Raw genomic sequence first — 16,099 nt, 5'->3', positions numbered from 1 at the left:
TGTGCGCATATAACACCAAGTCCTTAGATCCAAAAATCACAACTCAACAACAGCAACTTGTTAACGGTTAGCAAAAATAAAATAAAAAACAAAAATAGATTAGACTCCAGAATAAATCTTTCACTAATGTCAATACATAAACGCCACTTCCCCGACAACGACACCAATTTGATTACAGTATAATTTCAAACAAATAATTACTCGGAGAAACAAGTTATCAATCCACAGGGAACTGTAGCGTATTAAGCACTAACTACTAATTTATTCTTGTGAAGCTAATCCTAATTATTATCATCGATGGTTGCATAAAATAACTAAAACAAAGCAAAGTAGCAGGTTTGTGAAACAATAAAAAGAGAATGAGATTCATGGGATTCAAGTATTTCATCACCTAGTGCCAATCTAATGTGAAATATTAAATCTGGGTTTAAACAAGTGTGAGAATGCAAATAGGGGAAAGAGTTACTCCCATAATCTCTAATCTAAGTGAATATTCGCTCCCACGATATAAACACACAACAATACAAGAACAATCATTTATAATAAATTTCTAACTACTACCATCCCCCGATGTGCAATAATCAAGAATTAAATTTCCTAACAAATATGTTATCTCCCAAGGTGCAACAGTTATGTGCAATTGTGTAAGCCCTAAATTATGCCTAACTCCCGTTATGACACAAAGATAGAGCTATGAAACGAGTAATTACGGCTATTAATTACTAGCAACAACAATATAAACACAATTGCAACACAAGTTATAACCCAAATAATAATATATTGACGAATTATAGAACTAGGCACAAAGGTTCATAAATACTTTTACCCACAAATCTCTAAAGTGTTTAGCCGAGCATGGCTAAACTAGAATTCATAATAAAAATAGAGAGTTTACAAATAATTGAAAAGAGTACAAGAATAAACCAAGCGATTCTCCCAAATCTCCTTAGCTTTCTCCTTGCTTCGCAAGACAACTTGAAGCTCACAATTCTCCTCTTTCTTGTCTCCAAAACACCGCATAGGACATCTAGGGTTGAGGGAAGACGTCTTTTTATAGTGGGATCTAAACCGGGGCAAAATAGGAATTTTCCGCGCGAAATTTGGAAGGTGCCAAAACTGCCGAACCATGCCTGCTCGACGCGTCGAGTTTGGCGTCCTTTCTCGCTGCTACCTTCGTAATATTCTCGACGCGTCGAGCCTGGGTGGCGGAACTTCTGGTGCTTACTGTATTTTGTTCGACGCGTTGAGCTTCTTAATTGTAGCTCGGGCATGATGCAATCTGTAAATTTTGGACGCGTCGAATCTCCTGTGTATGCGCTTTTCGGTCCACTTTGACTCCAAACTTGTCCTATAACTTCCCTCGCTCTTGCACTTGACCTACAATGGTTCCAAAACACTAACAAACATTGTAAAACATTCAAAATAAGTGTAAACCATAACTTAATTAGAAAACAAGAGAATATGCAATTAAAGTAACAAATTCATGAACTTAATCCCAATAAATATATTCAATCTATCACAATAAACATGTACAATTAGACTCACATCAAGAGTTTACTCTTATACAAAATGTTGTTATTTTGTCATGATTGAGATTTAATATATTGTACGAAATTTGTGAATATTATAATCTAATTACTCAAAATTGAATGTTCAAAATTTTAATTCCATTTTTTTTTCTAGTCAAGACACTTAATTACAAATTTTTAAACACTTTTTTGGAGGCAAACCAAAAGTAGATTTATAAAAGAGATGAAACAAAATCAAGAGGGGCAAAGTTCTAGTACAGATTGTTAGCTTGAGAATAGGTTATTGTAGCTTAAAGTATGAACTAGAGAATTAGAAGAACGTGAAGAAAATGAATAGAACAAATAATGAAAAACGCATTAAATTTCTACACTCAGTGTTGATAATATCAATATAGGACCTAACATTAGTCGAAGAAGATGCCAGATTGTGACCGAGTTAAACACTTTTTTTTTTTAATGTTCTGAGATCAAATGATTTATGTAAAAGAAGTTTATTCAACAAGTATTCAAAAATAAGACAAGCACACAACTCAATCACATTAATTAATAAGCCAGTTGACAAAGATAAAATTAATTACAACATAGAATAAATGTTTTCATTGTTCCCTAACTATATATTTATATTATGTAGTCTCAATCGAATATCTTATCTTACAATATTTTCATTATTACAACAAACATAATGTTGCCCATTGTGACATCCAATCATGCCTAGTTGATAGATGCACTCAATCCAGAAATGAATGGCGCACCATTCTTTGTCCTATCATTTTTATAATAAACAATTATACAATTTCACTTTCTCAGTCATGCGAAAATCTTCCAAAGGGATTTGATAAGATATATAAAATACGAAAAAGGAAGGCCCATCTAAATTATATAGCATGCCTATCATCCAAATCCAATTCCAACCCACAATATATTGTTTAGTCTTACTAGAGGTACGAGATTTTAAAGTAATTTAATTCGATAAGATATTACAATTGAACTCACAAAGTAACTTAATTTGATAAAATATTACAATTAAACTCATGAACCTTAAAAAATTAATAAAATATATTTTTTTAGTACTACTGTCTTTAATTTGTAACAATGCGCGCAGTTTTGATAGTTATTTTGTGCCACTAGATCATAAAGTCATCATTGACTAATAAAGTATTTGGAACTATAAAAATGTGTGTTTTGGCATGGTCATTTTAGCTAACTAGTTGCTATTAGATAATGGTTGATTTTGTTCTTATATAATCTTTATAAAATATGAAAATAAAGTCTCTCATAATTATATAGTATGTCCATCATTCGATTCCGTATGAAAATAAAGTCTCTCAAAAGATTGATCGAGGAGATTTAAGTTTCGAGTAATTTAATCATATTTTGTAATTTCTTATTTAGTAATAACAATCAAATAAGTGGCATTGATGAAGGGACGCGATTCTAAGGGCTTTATTCGGGAGTTATGGCCAATTTAATTTGTTGCCTAAATGCAAGAGGTACAGTGATATAGAGCACTACAGCATTCGTTATATCGTGGTAACGCGGTGTACGTGAAACGCGGTCAAAACGACACTGTTTTTTTAAGTAAAGAAAAGGAGCGTCGTTACTGTTAATGAAGCGCGCATTTTTTTGTTGTATTAATTACCAATTGAAACTATAGTATATCTAAACTGACACTACAGTGTATCTAAACTGACACTGAAAATATTATCAAATGAAACTGCAGTTATATCAAAATGATAATGTAGTTGTGGTGAAATGAAACGACAATGTATATAAAATGAAATTGAATAAAATTTCACATATTTGAGTGTATATTGTGCAATGAAGCTGTATTTATATTGAAATGATCATGTAGTTGTGTTTTAATGAAACTATAGTATATATAAAATAAAATTAAATAACATTTTCACATATTTGAGTGTATAAATGTCGAATGAAACTGTAGTTATATTGAAATGAAACTGTAGTTGTGGTGAACTGAAACTGCAGTGTATACAAAATGAAACTAAATAACAGAGTTACTTTTTGCGAAACGATGCGAAACGGGTACTATTTCTTTTCATTAAACAAAACGACGTCGATTATGCGCTGTGCACGATATAATTTGCCGATATAGAGGCAATGGGTTGTGAAGTTAGTGCATGTGTTGAGTGAGTAAAATATATCGATGAGATGAAGAGTAGTCGATTGCTTTGCCAAAACTTCAACGGAGTGTCTATTGCACATATATACACGTTGCAAACCGGCAATATAATATGATTGTTGAAGTGGTTTGTGCAGTGCGTGGTCTTTATTGTTCCACAACTTATTGCCCAGATGGAAGTGAAGTTGTAATATTGCCTTTAAAAACAGAAAACAAAAGTATGAAGATTTCAGATCTAAGACCCCTCTCTCTCTCTCTCTTTCTATATATATATATATATATATATATATATATATATATATATATATACACTTTAATTAGTTTTTAAGATCCAATTTACACGTACTTTAATTACAAATTAAATTGGTTACTAATTTGCACATACAATGAGCAGATGACAACATATATGCACCAAAAAAGAAGCAACTAGAGAAAACCTAAAAAAGGAAAGCAATGGCATTATGGAGAAAAAAGCAATTAAGAGGAAGCTATGCTAAGAGACAATGAACACCTGGACGCCTTCAATTCATTACGTTGGCCGGCCACTGACGATATCATGGCCGGTAGGAGATCCACAAACCCTCTCCATCCCCAAAACAAAAAAGATTTTAGTTAAAATATAATATTTTTTTATGAACTCATAAAAAAGTATCACATTATAATTAATATAGTATATAAATAGAAAAATCAGAAAATAATAATAAAATGAACGAAATGTGCAAATGTAAAATATGGATTATGTCATAGTTCTTAATTTGATGATCAATGAGTTATGGACATAGAAACATTTCTCAAAATGAGAAAATGCTTGCACCTTAAAAAATTATAACACATAATAATTTAATATTGATTTATTATTATTATTATTATTATTATAACTAAAAGTATTTAACTATTAAGTATTTGTTATTGTCATATATATATATATATATATATATATATATATATATATATATATATATATATATATATATATATATATGGAATAAAAACAACTTGGCATTCCAAACTCTATATATATACACACATTGTGCTTACCAACCAGCAAAAATCATAAAAACCAATAAAAAATGAAAAAATGAAAGCACAGAGCATTTTGTTGGTTATTATACTAGCCCTAGCAACCTACGCTGCCTTCATTTCCTTGAAACAGCCCGACCGGTACTTGGGAAGCGTCGTCTACGACGTCCACGTCATCAACGGCTTCTCCGACAACTCGTCGATGCCCTTGGTCGTTTGGTGCTCCTCGTCCGCCGACGACGACATTGGTGGCCGGGCGCTCCAGGAGGGAGATGAGTTTAGCTGGAGCGTAAAAACCATTTTCTGGGCGAACATCAAGTTCCGTTGCACCATGAAGTTTGATCGGCGCCGGCGACGGTTCGAAGCGTTCCGGCGGAGCCGAGACGTGGAGCGCTGCAATCCGACGCGGCATTGCTTCTGGTTGGTGAAGAAAGATGGGTTCTATTTTGGCAATGATGGAATCAATTGGAGGAAAGATTTTTCTTGGACTATGTGATTTGAGAGCTGAGAACTTTAAGGTTTTTTTTCGATCGTTAGTTTTCTTCGATTCTCTGTACGCTTTAGTTCCTCGATCGTTTTTGTTATGTAGAGCCGAGCCTAGACGGAAGTTTTAGTAATATAATATTTCAATCGGGAGATGTATTTTTGTTTATGTTCAATCAACCTTAATGAGTTTAATTTAAATTTTATCTTCGCAAACATTTTTTTTAAAAATTTTTATTTTTGTATTAACATTTACTTATTTACATATATGGAGTTTATATCAACTATTTGGTCCCTCGACAATTAAGATTTTATCATTTTGGTCATCAATCTTCAAACTTTCAATTTCATTTTCAATTATGCAATTTTTACTTAAAATACTCTTTGGTCCACATCAAAATAGTCCTGATTTAGAATAATTTTAGTTATAAATTACATAGTTGGATATAAAAGTAAACAAGTTTAAAAGTTGATAATCAAAATGATAAAATTTTAATAATCAAGAAACCAACTGAAATATTAACTCCAATTATATGCCATTACCACATTGGGAGAAAAACTTTAAACAAAGACCTTAAAACAACCATTATAAAGGATCTTCTCAGCGGATTATTGTTATCTCATTAAGACTATTCTTAACTCATAGATGGCAAATTATAACATGCATGGACCAAGATTTACCTAGCGTTGTGGATCTTGATTTAAAATAATCTTCAAATTATATATATATGTGTTTACCGTTAACATATTCTACACATTCAATTAACCTTTTATATGCCTTAAAAACATATAAACTGTTAACTCTAGACACATAATATGTTACGATTTATGTGTCTATAGTTAACATGTTATGTACATTCAATTTATTTACAGACACAAATAATTAGTTGTAGCCTGCAAGTATAGAATATAATATGCCAATTGTAGACACATAATTTTTTATTATGAACAGGAATCTACTATGGTTGCACCACTTGCCACTAGTTGTCATGTCATTGGTCATTATTACTTGTAATAGAAATGGAATACTATATGTACTCTCATTCTATACTCTCACACTTAGAATTTTGATATAGACACATTTACAGGGGTCCACATGAAGAAAATAGTCTATCAATATCCGCCACATTAGGGAGTAAATTTGAGGGAGTATGATTTGGGAGTACATGCATGTAATAGAACTCAATAGAAATAGGTCACCTTTGCCCAACTGAGAGAATCTTCTACACTCTCATTCACTTGTATTCTTGTAACAGTCACGTTAACAATGTCAATCCACATCAAACTGACCGACCAACTTGTATCAACTCTATTAGGGTCCGTTTGGAAAGCAGGAAAATGACTTCTGGAAAATGAGTCATTTTTCGAAAAACATTTTCCTTTACAGTGTTTGGTTGCATTTTGGAAAACTGTTTTTGTGTGTTTGGTTCATTTTCAGAAAAATGAGTAGAATTGTATAATTAAATATTTTAATTATTTTATTTAGAATATTACAACATGTATAATAATATATAATAATATAATAATAATTTTAAATATAAAAAAATAACTAATAATATATCAAAAATATTATGGTGGTGGTGGTGGTGTAGTGGTAGTGGTATTATTTGTTATATAATAATAATAATAATAATAATAATAATAATAATAATAATAATAATAATAGTAATAGTAATAGTAATAGTAATAGTAATAGTAATAGTAATAGTAATAGTAATAATAATAATAATAATAATAATAATAATAATAATAATAATAATAATAATAATAACTGGTGGTGGTATGACGGTGGTGGTGGTGTGGTGACGATGGTTGCAGTGGTATGGTGGTGGTGGTGGTGGCGGCCACGGTGGTATGGTGGTGGTGGTGGTGGTTGCGGTGGTATGGTGGTGGTGGCGGCAGCGGTGGTATGGTAGTGGTGGTGGCAGCGACGGTGGTTGCAGTGGTATGGTGGTGGCGGCGACGATTGCGGTGGTATGGTGGTGGTGGTGGTATGGTCGTGGTGGTGGCGGCGGTGGTGTGGTGGTGGTGGTGGTTGCGGTGGTATGGTCGTGGTGGCGGCAGCGATGGTATGGTGGTGGTGGTGGCGGTATCGATGGTATGGTGGTGGTGGTGGCGGCGACGGTAGTTGCGGTGGTATGGTGGTGGTGGCGGTGGCGGCGGTGATGGTAGTGGTGGTGGTGGCGAGGTGGTTGCAGTGGTATGGTGGTGGTGGCGGTGGTGGCGGTGGTATGGTGGTGGTGATGGCGGCGACTATGGTTGCGGTGGTATGGTGGTGGTGGTAGTATGGTGTTGATGGTGTTGGTGGTGGTAATGGTGGTGGCGGCGACTATGGTTGCGGTGGTATGGTGGTGGTGGTGGTAGCAGCGATGATGGTGGTAGTATGGTGTTGATGGTGTTGGTGGTGGTGTGATGGTGGTGGTGTGGTGGCGGTGGTTGCGGTGGTATAGTGGTGGCGGCGACGGCAGTAGTGGTGGTGATGGTGGTAGTGAGGTGGTGGTGGTATGGTGTTGATGATGTTGGTGGTAGTGTGATGTTGGTGTAAAAGTTGGAAAATGACTTCCCCCAAAAAAGGGGAAGTCATTTTCCTCCAAAACTAGTCTATTTTTCAAAGTCAACGAAAAATGATTTCCGTTGACTTGATTTTTCAGGCACATCCAAACAGTGAAAACTTGGAAAATGATTTCCAGAATTCATTTTCCAGGTTTCCAAACACACCCTTAATGTATTCTCATCTCCTAAATCCTAATATATGTTCTAGTAGTGTAACTCTAGACTCCTATTCTGACTTAATTTATGCTATTAAAGATTATCTTTTCAAGTCAGTTGTTCAATGAATGATGAATTTATGAGAAATTGCCCATATTTATCTTGATCACATCAATGAGTTACTAGCCTGTATCTAATAAAAATGTGTTTGGATGAGAAAAACACGTGGTTTTAAAAATCAGAAATATACAATTCAAATAAGTAATTATTTCTTTTCAGACAATTCCATTCTAATAATTAGATTTTAATGAAACCTTAGCACCCCCAACAAATTTATAATTCCTCTTGTCACTCTTCTTCTACATGCAATCTCGAAACAATATGAGGATTAGCACATATTGTTTTAAAAAATTACTCTTTGATCCTTCATATACTATACCTTAACGTCTAAATAGTAAAATTCGATTTAATTTAGCTTTTCTTATTAAAAAAAATAAATAAATAAAACTAGTGATTTTTATCAAAATATTTTTATATAAAACATCTCCTATATTCCTTACCTCTTATATTAATATTATAATACACTTTAATTTTCGTAATGATATGATTTAAATATTGATTATTAATCATTGGAGTGTTTTATCTTTGGGTCGGTCAAGATAAATTAAGCTCCACTAGCTCCTTACGATAAATGATAATATATAGTGCGAAGTCCATTAAAAATTTCACATGAAAATTGACAAGCCTATATATGCACAACTAGCCTATTTGTTTAATACAAATCATTATAATCTAGCTAGTGGAGTGAGTACATCTCAAACCAAGCATGCGCACCAACGATATTACATTTTATTTTTCCTTCATATATATATATATATATATATATATATATATATATATATATATATATGTGTGTATATATATATGTTCAAGTGCATCCACATGTTCCTTAAATTCAGTGGTGACTGGATATTCAATGAGTTGTACTTTTATTACTTCCTAGCTGACTCCGTTGCGTTCGCAGCTCAGGAATAGGATGACTAGTGACAGGATAATTGGACAAGGTACTAGACTCGATCTAGTGCACTCTTTGTCTAACCCGTCAAAATAGTGAAGACAATCATCAAACAGTAACGATCAGAGAGAGTAGGTAGAATAATTGCAAGAGCACCGCCTCATCAAAGATCAGTAGTTATGGAGGGTCAGGGCACTTATGAAGGGGATCGAGTGACTCAATTACTAAGGAGCCATTGTAGTTATTAGGAGGTTGTTGTGCCGTTACCAATGTATAGTATAAAAACTGAGCCTAGATAACAACAATGAGGGACCCTCTGATTCTTGAACTAACACATATAGCAATACAATTACTTTGCCTATTACTTCTTGAGTTCTTTCAGAATATATTCAGGTGACATATCGTTCAATGTATTATCACATTTATATTTTGTACTTGAAATATTATCAAGCTAGACATAATGTTTTTAAACATTACAAGATGTTTTTTTTTTTTTTTTTATGATAGATTAGCATATGTATATTATATACTTTATCTGTCTTTAAAAAGTTGCCCAATATTTTATTTCTCAACACAAGATTAAACAATCAAATTTAATTTGATTACGTTTTAAAAGATATGTTGTACTCCGTATCTCTTTAGATTTGTAAATTGTATATTTTGAAATAGGTAATACATGATTTGTAGTTTCATAATATCTAATTTTTAATTTAATTTTAAAAATATGGATGACATGCAACGGGCCGGAATATACTCTATGTCCCCTTTGGACAAAAGAAATTTTCCTTCTCCTCAGTAGAAATTTTTCGAGGACGGAGGACCTCGAATCCTAATCAAACTAGTATCTTAATATTTAAGTATAAATAAATAAAAGATTACGTTCTTAATATTAACATATTTAAACTTTTAGGCATTATGATAACAAAAATATTAAATACAAAATGCAAATAAGAACACACCATACATATATATATATATATATATATATATATATATATATATATAAGAGAATTGTGGACGTCGCTAGGAGTGCTATAACGAAAATATTAAATACAAAAGAGAATTAGGGATGTCGGAAGGAGTGATATACTCGTCTTTGACAGGATAACCTGTGACCTCCCATTTAGGATAGCTACAATCATGCCGCTTGACAAGGTCATTGACATAATAAGCATTCTTATTAGCTATTAAAGGAACATCCGTATTTTGTTAATAAAAATTATTAAGGTATGTAGTTATTATGTGATAAATCCAGTTAATCACATATTAGATGTTTTGGATATGTTCGTAAGTAATATATATGATAAGTAAAATTCTGTGATAGAATTGTATTGTTAATAATTAAATTAATTGCATAACAAGCTCCAGCAAATAAGAATTTTATTTGTTTACAGTTTTTAAAGCAATATAATGGACTTTTACTTGTTTAATATATATATTTTAAATAAATTTAGTATATAGCAAAAATATAAAAATAAGTTGAGTAAAATATGAATGAATGAAATATTGTTTACCAACCCTCAACGCATTGTAGATAGAACTTGAAGTAATAACTATTAGGAGAGATACATAATATTCCTCACCTTATATATAAATTGAGAAAATTTCAATTTTGGTCAATATAATTATAGGGACTTTGTTAATTTCAACACCTGACATTCAAAAGTGTCAATTTAGTACCTTGATTATGCAATTTTTATCAATTTTAATCACTCCGGTCAAATTCCGCCAGAAAATTTTAACAGTTAAAATAATAAGGGTATTTTAGTCATTTCACATCTCTTCCTTTTCTACAAAGAATTCGTTTTTTTTTTCCGGCGGAGAACACCATCATCGCGATCCGGGTCGCCCCGGCCCACGTCAACACCCGAGGCTTAACGCCGACGATGTTCACGCCAAACAGCCTCAGTTACTTTGCAGCAGCCTTGTCTTGGACCACCGGTACCGACTCGTACACCATTGCTCAGGTGTGCTCTCTGTGACGCCGTTTTCTCCGCTTCAAACCCTTCCAGAACCACTACAAACACAGAGATACATACCTGCGGGGACATGGTTGAGGGCAATGCAGGTGTTATTGAGGGCCTGCTGAACCGATGGCGAGATCTTGAAAGTATCCCCGTAGGCGGAGATGGAGATGGGCCAGCAGTAGTTCAATTTGACCAACGCCAAGCTAATATTCTGCGCGATCGGATCATGTGCAACTGGAGTGACCAAAATTCGCCGAAAAAAAAAAAAATAATTTGCCGGAGAAGAAGGAAGAGATGTGAAATGACTAAAATATCCTTATTATTTTCACTGTTAAATTTTCAGGCGAAATTTGGCCGACAATTTGACCAGAGTGACCAAAATTGATAATAATTGCATAGTCAAGGTACAAAATTGACACTTTTGAAAGTAAATTGCTAAAATTAACAAAACCCCTATAGTCATATGACCAAAATTGAAATTTTCTCAATATAAATTTCAATATTGACTATTAATTTTAAATAATATAATAAATTAATTATAATAAAAGTTATAAATTTAATTAAAAAATTATATAAAATATTACTAGAATACCACTTAGCCACTCAATGCAATATTACACTAGCTAGGTAGTATACCATAAGTTCAATTTTAGTCAAATCAATTATCGGTAAAATTTAATTCAGGAGAGTATAAGCATAGTAATTTGGTAAAATTTGCATTATTTTTTAAACTAACCATCCAAGCTTGCTAGTTCTTTAAATTTGTCTAAACTTCAATCATAATGTTGCTTTGAAATGATTTCTATCAGTCAAATCAAATATGTAGAAAATAGCTAGTGTATACTTACTGTGTTAACCTTTTGGTTTTAATTTTTAAAGGATATCCTTTCAAAAAAAATAAAAATTTAAAGGATAAATATGTCATTGCAAATTATAATATCATCTAGTTATTAAATATATTTAATATGAATTAGTAACTCATTAAGATTTGGGAGAAGTAACTCTATAAGATAGAAACTAACAAATAATCTTATTAAAGAAGAGGCGCGATGCGCTTGTTGTCAAATTGTGTTTATTAATTTATGAGACTATTCTAAAAATTAATTAGTTTGAATGAAAGTTATACGCTTCATTTTATTTCATTTTTTTTAATGTATGTATACATTATCATATAAGCTAAGATAGTGGTACTATATATTATTTTAGACAAAAATATTCATAATCCTCTATAACTTCTGTTATCTTTTCTAACTATTGTTGCCATGCATATGCATCCACCGTATATTTTCTTATCTTTTTCAATGGTGTGGTAGTAATATATAGACATTATATATTGAAGTACTATATAATAAGATGTTTTCTAAAATATAAATATCAAATTTATAAAATGATTACATTATAATAATAATTATTATTATTATTAATTATACAATAATATAAATATCTAAAATTTAAATAAATTTAGAATTTTAATATAGATCAGAGTATTAATATTGGGCGTAAACAACATATCTTTAGCAACAATTAAAAATAAAATAAAATTCCATGATAGGAGTCTTAAAGTATAATCATGATTAGCAGCAGCCAAAATAGTAACAACGAGGAGACAGTAGTCTTAAACTAATCATTTGCACACATAAACTGATCTTCGAATCCCATGCTTTTGCAAGTTGCCACTCCTGATAATTTTGTTTATGAGTTTGTCTAAACCTTTACTAATCCATTACAATAATTGTCATTTTCAACATCATGGAATTTAAAAGTATAGCGGTAAAACGTGTCGACTTCTCAAACCCTTTTCTTTTTCTAATCCGGCCACCACTACAATTATATAATTATAATATATATATATATATAGGTTCTGGTGTGGTTGGTGCGTTCAGGTGCAGTTGTGCAGTTAAATCTGAGTCATTAATTTTACTTAAATCAACGTCTAAGATTACCCAAAAAAGAAAACGTGGTGGCAATTTGATAATTTTTGAATCTAGGTCAAATTTAAGGTGTGTGGGTTTTGTGCTTAAGGTGCGTGAGTTGTGTGTTTAATATGAGTAGTTGTTGAAACTTAAGGTGCGTGGGTATTATGCTTAAGGTGCGTGTGTTTTGTGTTTAAGGTGCGTGGCTTTTGTGTTTAATGTGAGTAGTTGTTCAAACTTAAGGTGTGTGATTTTTCTTCTTAAGGTGCGTCAGTTGTGTGAAACTCAAGGTGAGCCATTTTAAAATCTTAATTAGGTGTGTGGTTTGTGTTCTTAAAGTACTTTGTTGTGTGCTTAATGTGCATAATTTGTGTACTTAAGATGGGTGGTTTGTGTTCTTAAATGAGAAGACAATCTTGATTTGCCGCTCTCTAAACTCATTAATAGATATCCTCTTTAAATACTATCGGTTAAACATATTATCTAGCTAAACAAATCTTGGTCATTCATCAGCTTGTGAATGAAAAATATCTTAAATAAATATTGTTGAATTAATTACCTAATAGATACTAATAAGGTTTATTAACTTTAAATTTTCCTAACAATAGTCATTTTCATTGAAAAGAAAAAGAAGAATTGGTATTGACTTGAATAACATATAACATGGTAATCATGCATATATGCATAGGAATTTCATTTCTAATTTAGCAAAACTTTTGTGCAGTGTTCATGATTGTTGTTGGGCCTAACAAAACATAGCAATTTGGTGAATCAAATGGCGCCCGGCCTACATACTATACAGGCCAATTGTTATGCTATGGACCCGTGTCCAGCATACATTCTGGATACGGTAACGGTGTCGTTAATGGTACCATTATCTTTCACCATTTTTTATAATTTCAGACCCCGCTTCATTATAGGAGTATATGTTCATAAATTTATCACTATATGTTCATAACTGTAAGTTCATAATGTCAGAGCTCTATGTTCATAATTCCATAACTGTACATTCATACTTTCATAACTGTACATTCATAATTCAATAACTGTAAATTCATAATTTTCAAAGCTCTATGTTCATAATTTTATCACTATATGTTCATAATTCTAAGTTCATAATGTCAGAGCTTTGTGTTCATAATTCCATAATTGTACATTCATAATTCAATAACTGTAAATTCATAATTTTCGAAGCTCTATGTTCACAATTTTAGAGCTCTATGTTCATAATTTTATCACTATATGTTCATAATTGTAAGTTCATAATGTCAGAATTCTGTATTCATAATTCCATAACTGTACATTCATAATTTCATAACTGTACATTCATAATTTCACAAACAAATAACGTTGTTAATGGCGAGACAAAATTAATTTTTTTTTACTGAAATGCCGTTGTTTTTCCTGAAAACGACATCGATTGTGGACACGAGTCCACAGCATAATTACACGCCATGAATTGAAGCAATTGTTATTCCATGAATCGGTCCATAAAATTGTGTAGAATATAAATAAAATGTATATTTTTAATATATTAAAATTATATTATTTATTAACTAAACATTATTATATTTTATATATTGTCAAATGGAAAATACTATATGTATTTTTATTTTTTACTTTCAATTTTTATTCTCACACACAAAATTTTGATGTAGATACTTATATTGAGATACACATTAAAAAAATAAAAATAAAATAAAAAAGTAATCTATCAGTATCCACTACATAAGGGAGTAAAATTTAGAAAGTATAATTCAAGAGTTTATATAGTAAAATTTATTGTCAAATAATGTACATTCAATCATTCAGTACATAAATAATATATATTTAATATATTAAAAATGTACGTTTTATTTATTTATGGTAAGATTTGTCGCTTCATCTTTCTTTAGTTTGTGATGCGACCTCCTGAACGCCGCAATCGCCTTCGCACTTCAACTCGCAGAAGGTGTAGGCCCCCATCTCCTTCGATATGCAATCGTCCAGGCACTTCTCGAAGCAGGGTTGGTAATTGGAATCTGACGCGCCGTCGTCTGCGGCGGCGACGACAGCCATTATTATTATTATAAAAAACACTGCAACGTTCTTGTGCTGCAGGCTGGAGCTGGCGGTGACACCCATAGTTTTTTTTTATTATTATTATTTTTTTTGGTTATATATTTTGGTGCGTTAAGTTGTAGTGTTTGGGTGGGATGGGAGACGGGTGTTTATAATTATAGGGCGGTGGATGGATCGGAGGTTTTGGATTTGGATGGTGAAACATGAAGTTTGGATTGGCCTATGGCTTTACGTTGCTTTAGGATGTAATGATATGAGCACCAAACTGCCCCCTATTTTTGCGCGTGTGTGTTTTTCTTTCCTTTGACTTTGTAATTAATAAATTGTCAAACATGTTATAATTTATGGGTGTATTTGGTTCTAGGCTTCTAGCTTTTATAAATTTTATTAGAAGTTTGAAGTTATTTAATTCGTACTTTTATGGAGTCGGGTAATATTCAAGGTGTGTTTGGTTCAGACTTCAGACATGGAAATTAGAATCGGAACGAAAATTAAATATGATTTTAGTAAAAGTATTTTATATGTTTGGTAATAGGGTAGAATTTGAGTGATTACCACTGAGAATTTAGCCAGGGTAATGAATAAAAAATTGACCCAAAAAATGGAATGGCAGAGCATAAGAAAGCAATGGTTGTTGCTAAAACAGAAGAAGAAAGCAATGTCATTGTAGACTTACACTTTCCCTTACCTTGCTTGTGTCTACTATTTGGCACTAAAAAGTAATTAAAAAATAATAATAATAATAATAATAATAAAAAACCCTTATCCCCCAGGCCCCCACCCCCCAATTATTTTCCCTCCACATCACCCCTCTCTCTCTCTTCTAAATATGCATTAAAAAGACTCATACATTATTAAAGTTTGTGTAATACACTATTAAAGTTTGCGTAATAATGTAAAATATATGTTAATACAATTCCTATTCGTACTATAACTGTACATCAAAATATGGTAATACAATTCGTAATACAATGGAGGAAGTACTGAGAAAGGGAAGTTCTGGCAGGAGGCGGTGGATGAGCTGAGGGAGAAATGAGGGCTAATAGTGTTACTGATGTAGGAGGTGATGGATGAGCTGAGGGAGATGCACGCGCATCGCACGGGTAATTGAGCAATTATTTACTCGAATTCAAGCAATGATAACATTAGAAAACATAATTGATACAACCCATTATATTTCATTAATTACAGCATTTCGTTTTTATAATTTATATTTGTATATCAATCCAAATATTTTTAAAATATTATAACAAATCCATTCC

At 32.1% G+C, this 16,099-nt stretch overlaps 1 protein-coding gene across 1 annotated transcript; it reads left to right on the top strand.

Annotated features, from left to right (window-relative positions):
• The first annotated feature begins 4,713 nt into the window (after positions 1-4,713).
• Positions 4,714-5,383, top strand: LOC109161915. The gene has a single exon (XM_019310482.1). The coding sequence runs from the start codon at positions 4,748-4,750 to the stop codon at positions 5,183-5,185; it is 438 nt and encodes a 145-aa protein (XP_019166027.1). The 5' UTR covers positions 4,714-4,747; the 3' UTR covers positions 5,186-5,383.
• Positions 5,384-16,099: the final 10,716 nt, after the last annotated feature.

This window comes from Ipomoea nil, unplaced genomic scaffold, assembly GCF_001879475.1.
Source record: "Ipomoea nil cultivar Tokyo-kokei standard unplaced genomic scaffold, Asagao_1.1 scaffold2926, whole genome shotgun sequence".
In the NCBI taxonomy this organism is placed as follows: domain Eukaryota; kingdom Viridiplantae; phylum Streptophyta; class Magnoliopsida; order Solanales; family Convolvulaceae; genus Ipomoea; species Ipomoea nil.
The sequence above is the reverse complement of the archived record's forward strand: the minus strand, read 5'-3'. Positions and strand labels throughout refer to the sequence as shown.

Coding starts and splice junctions, on each gene's coding strand:
- LOC109161915 (XM_019310482.1), top strand. CDS start 4,748: ATGAAAGCACAGAGCATTTTGTTGGTTATTATACTAGCCCTAGCAACC.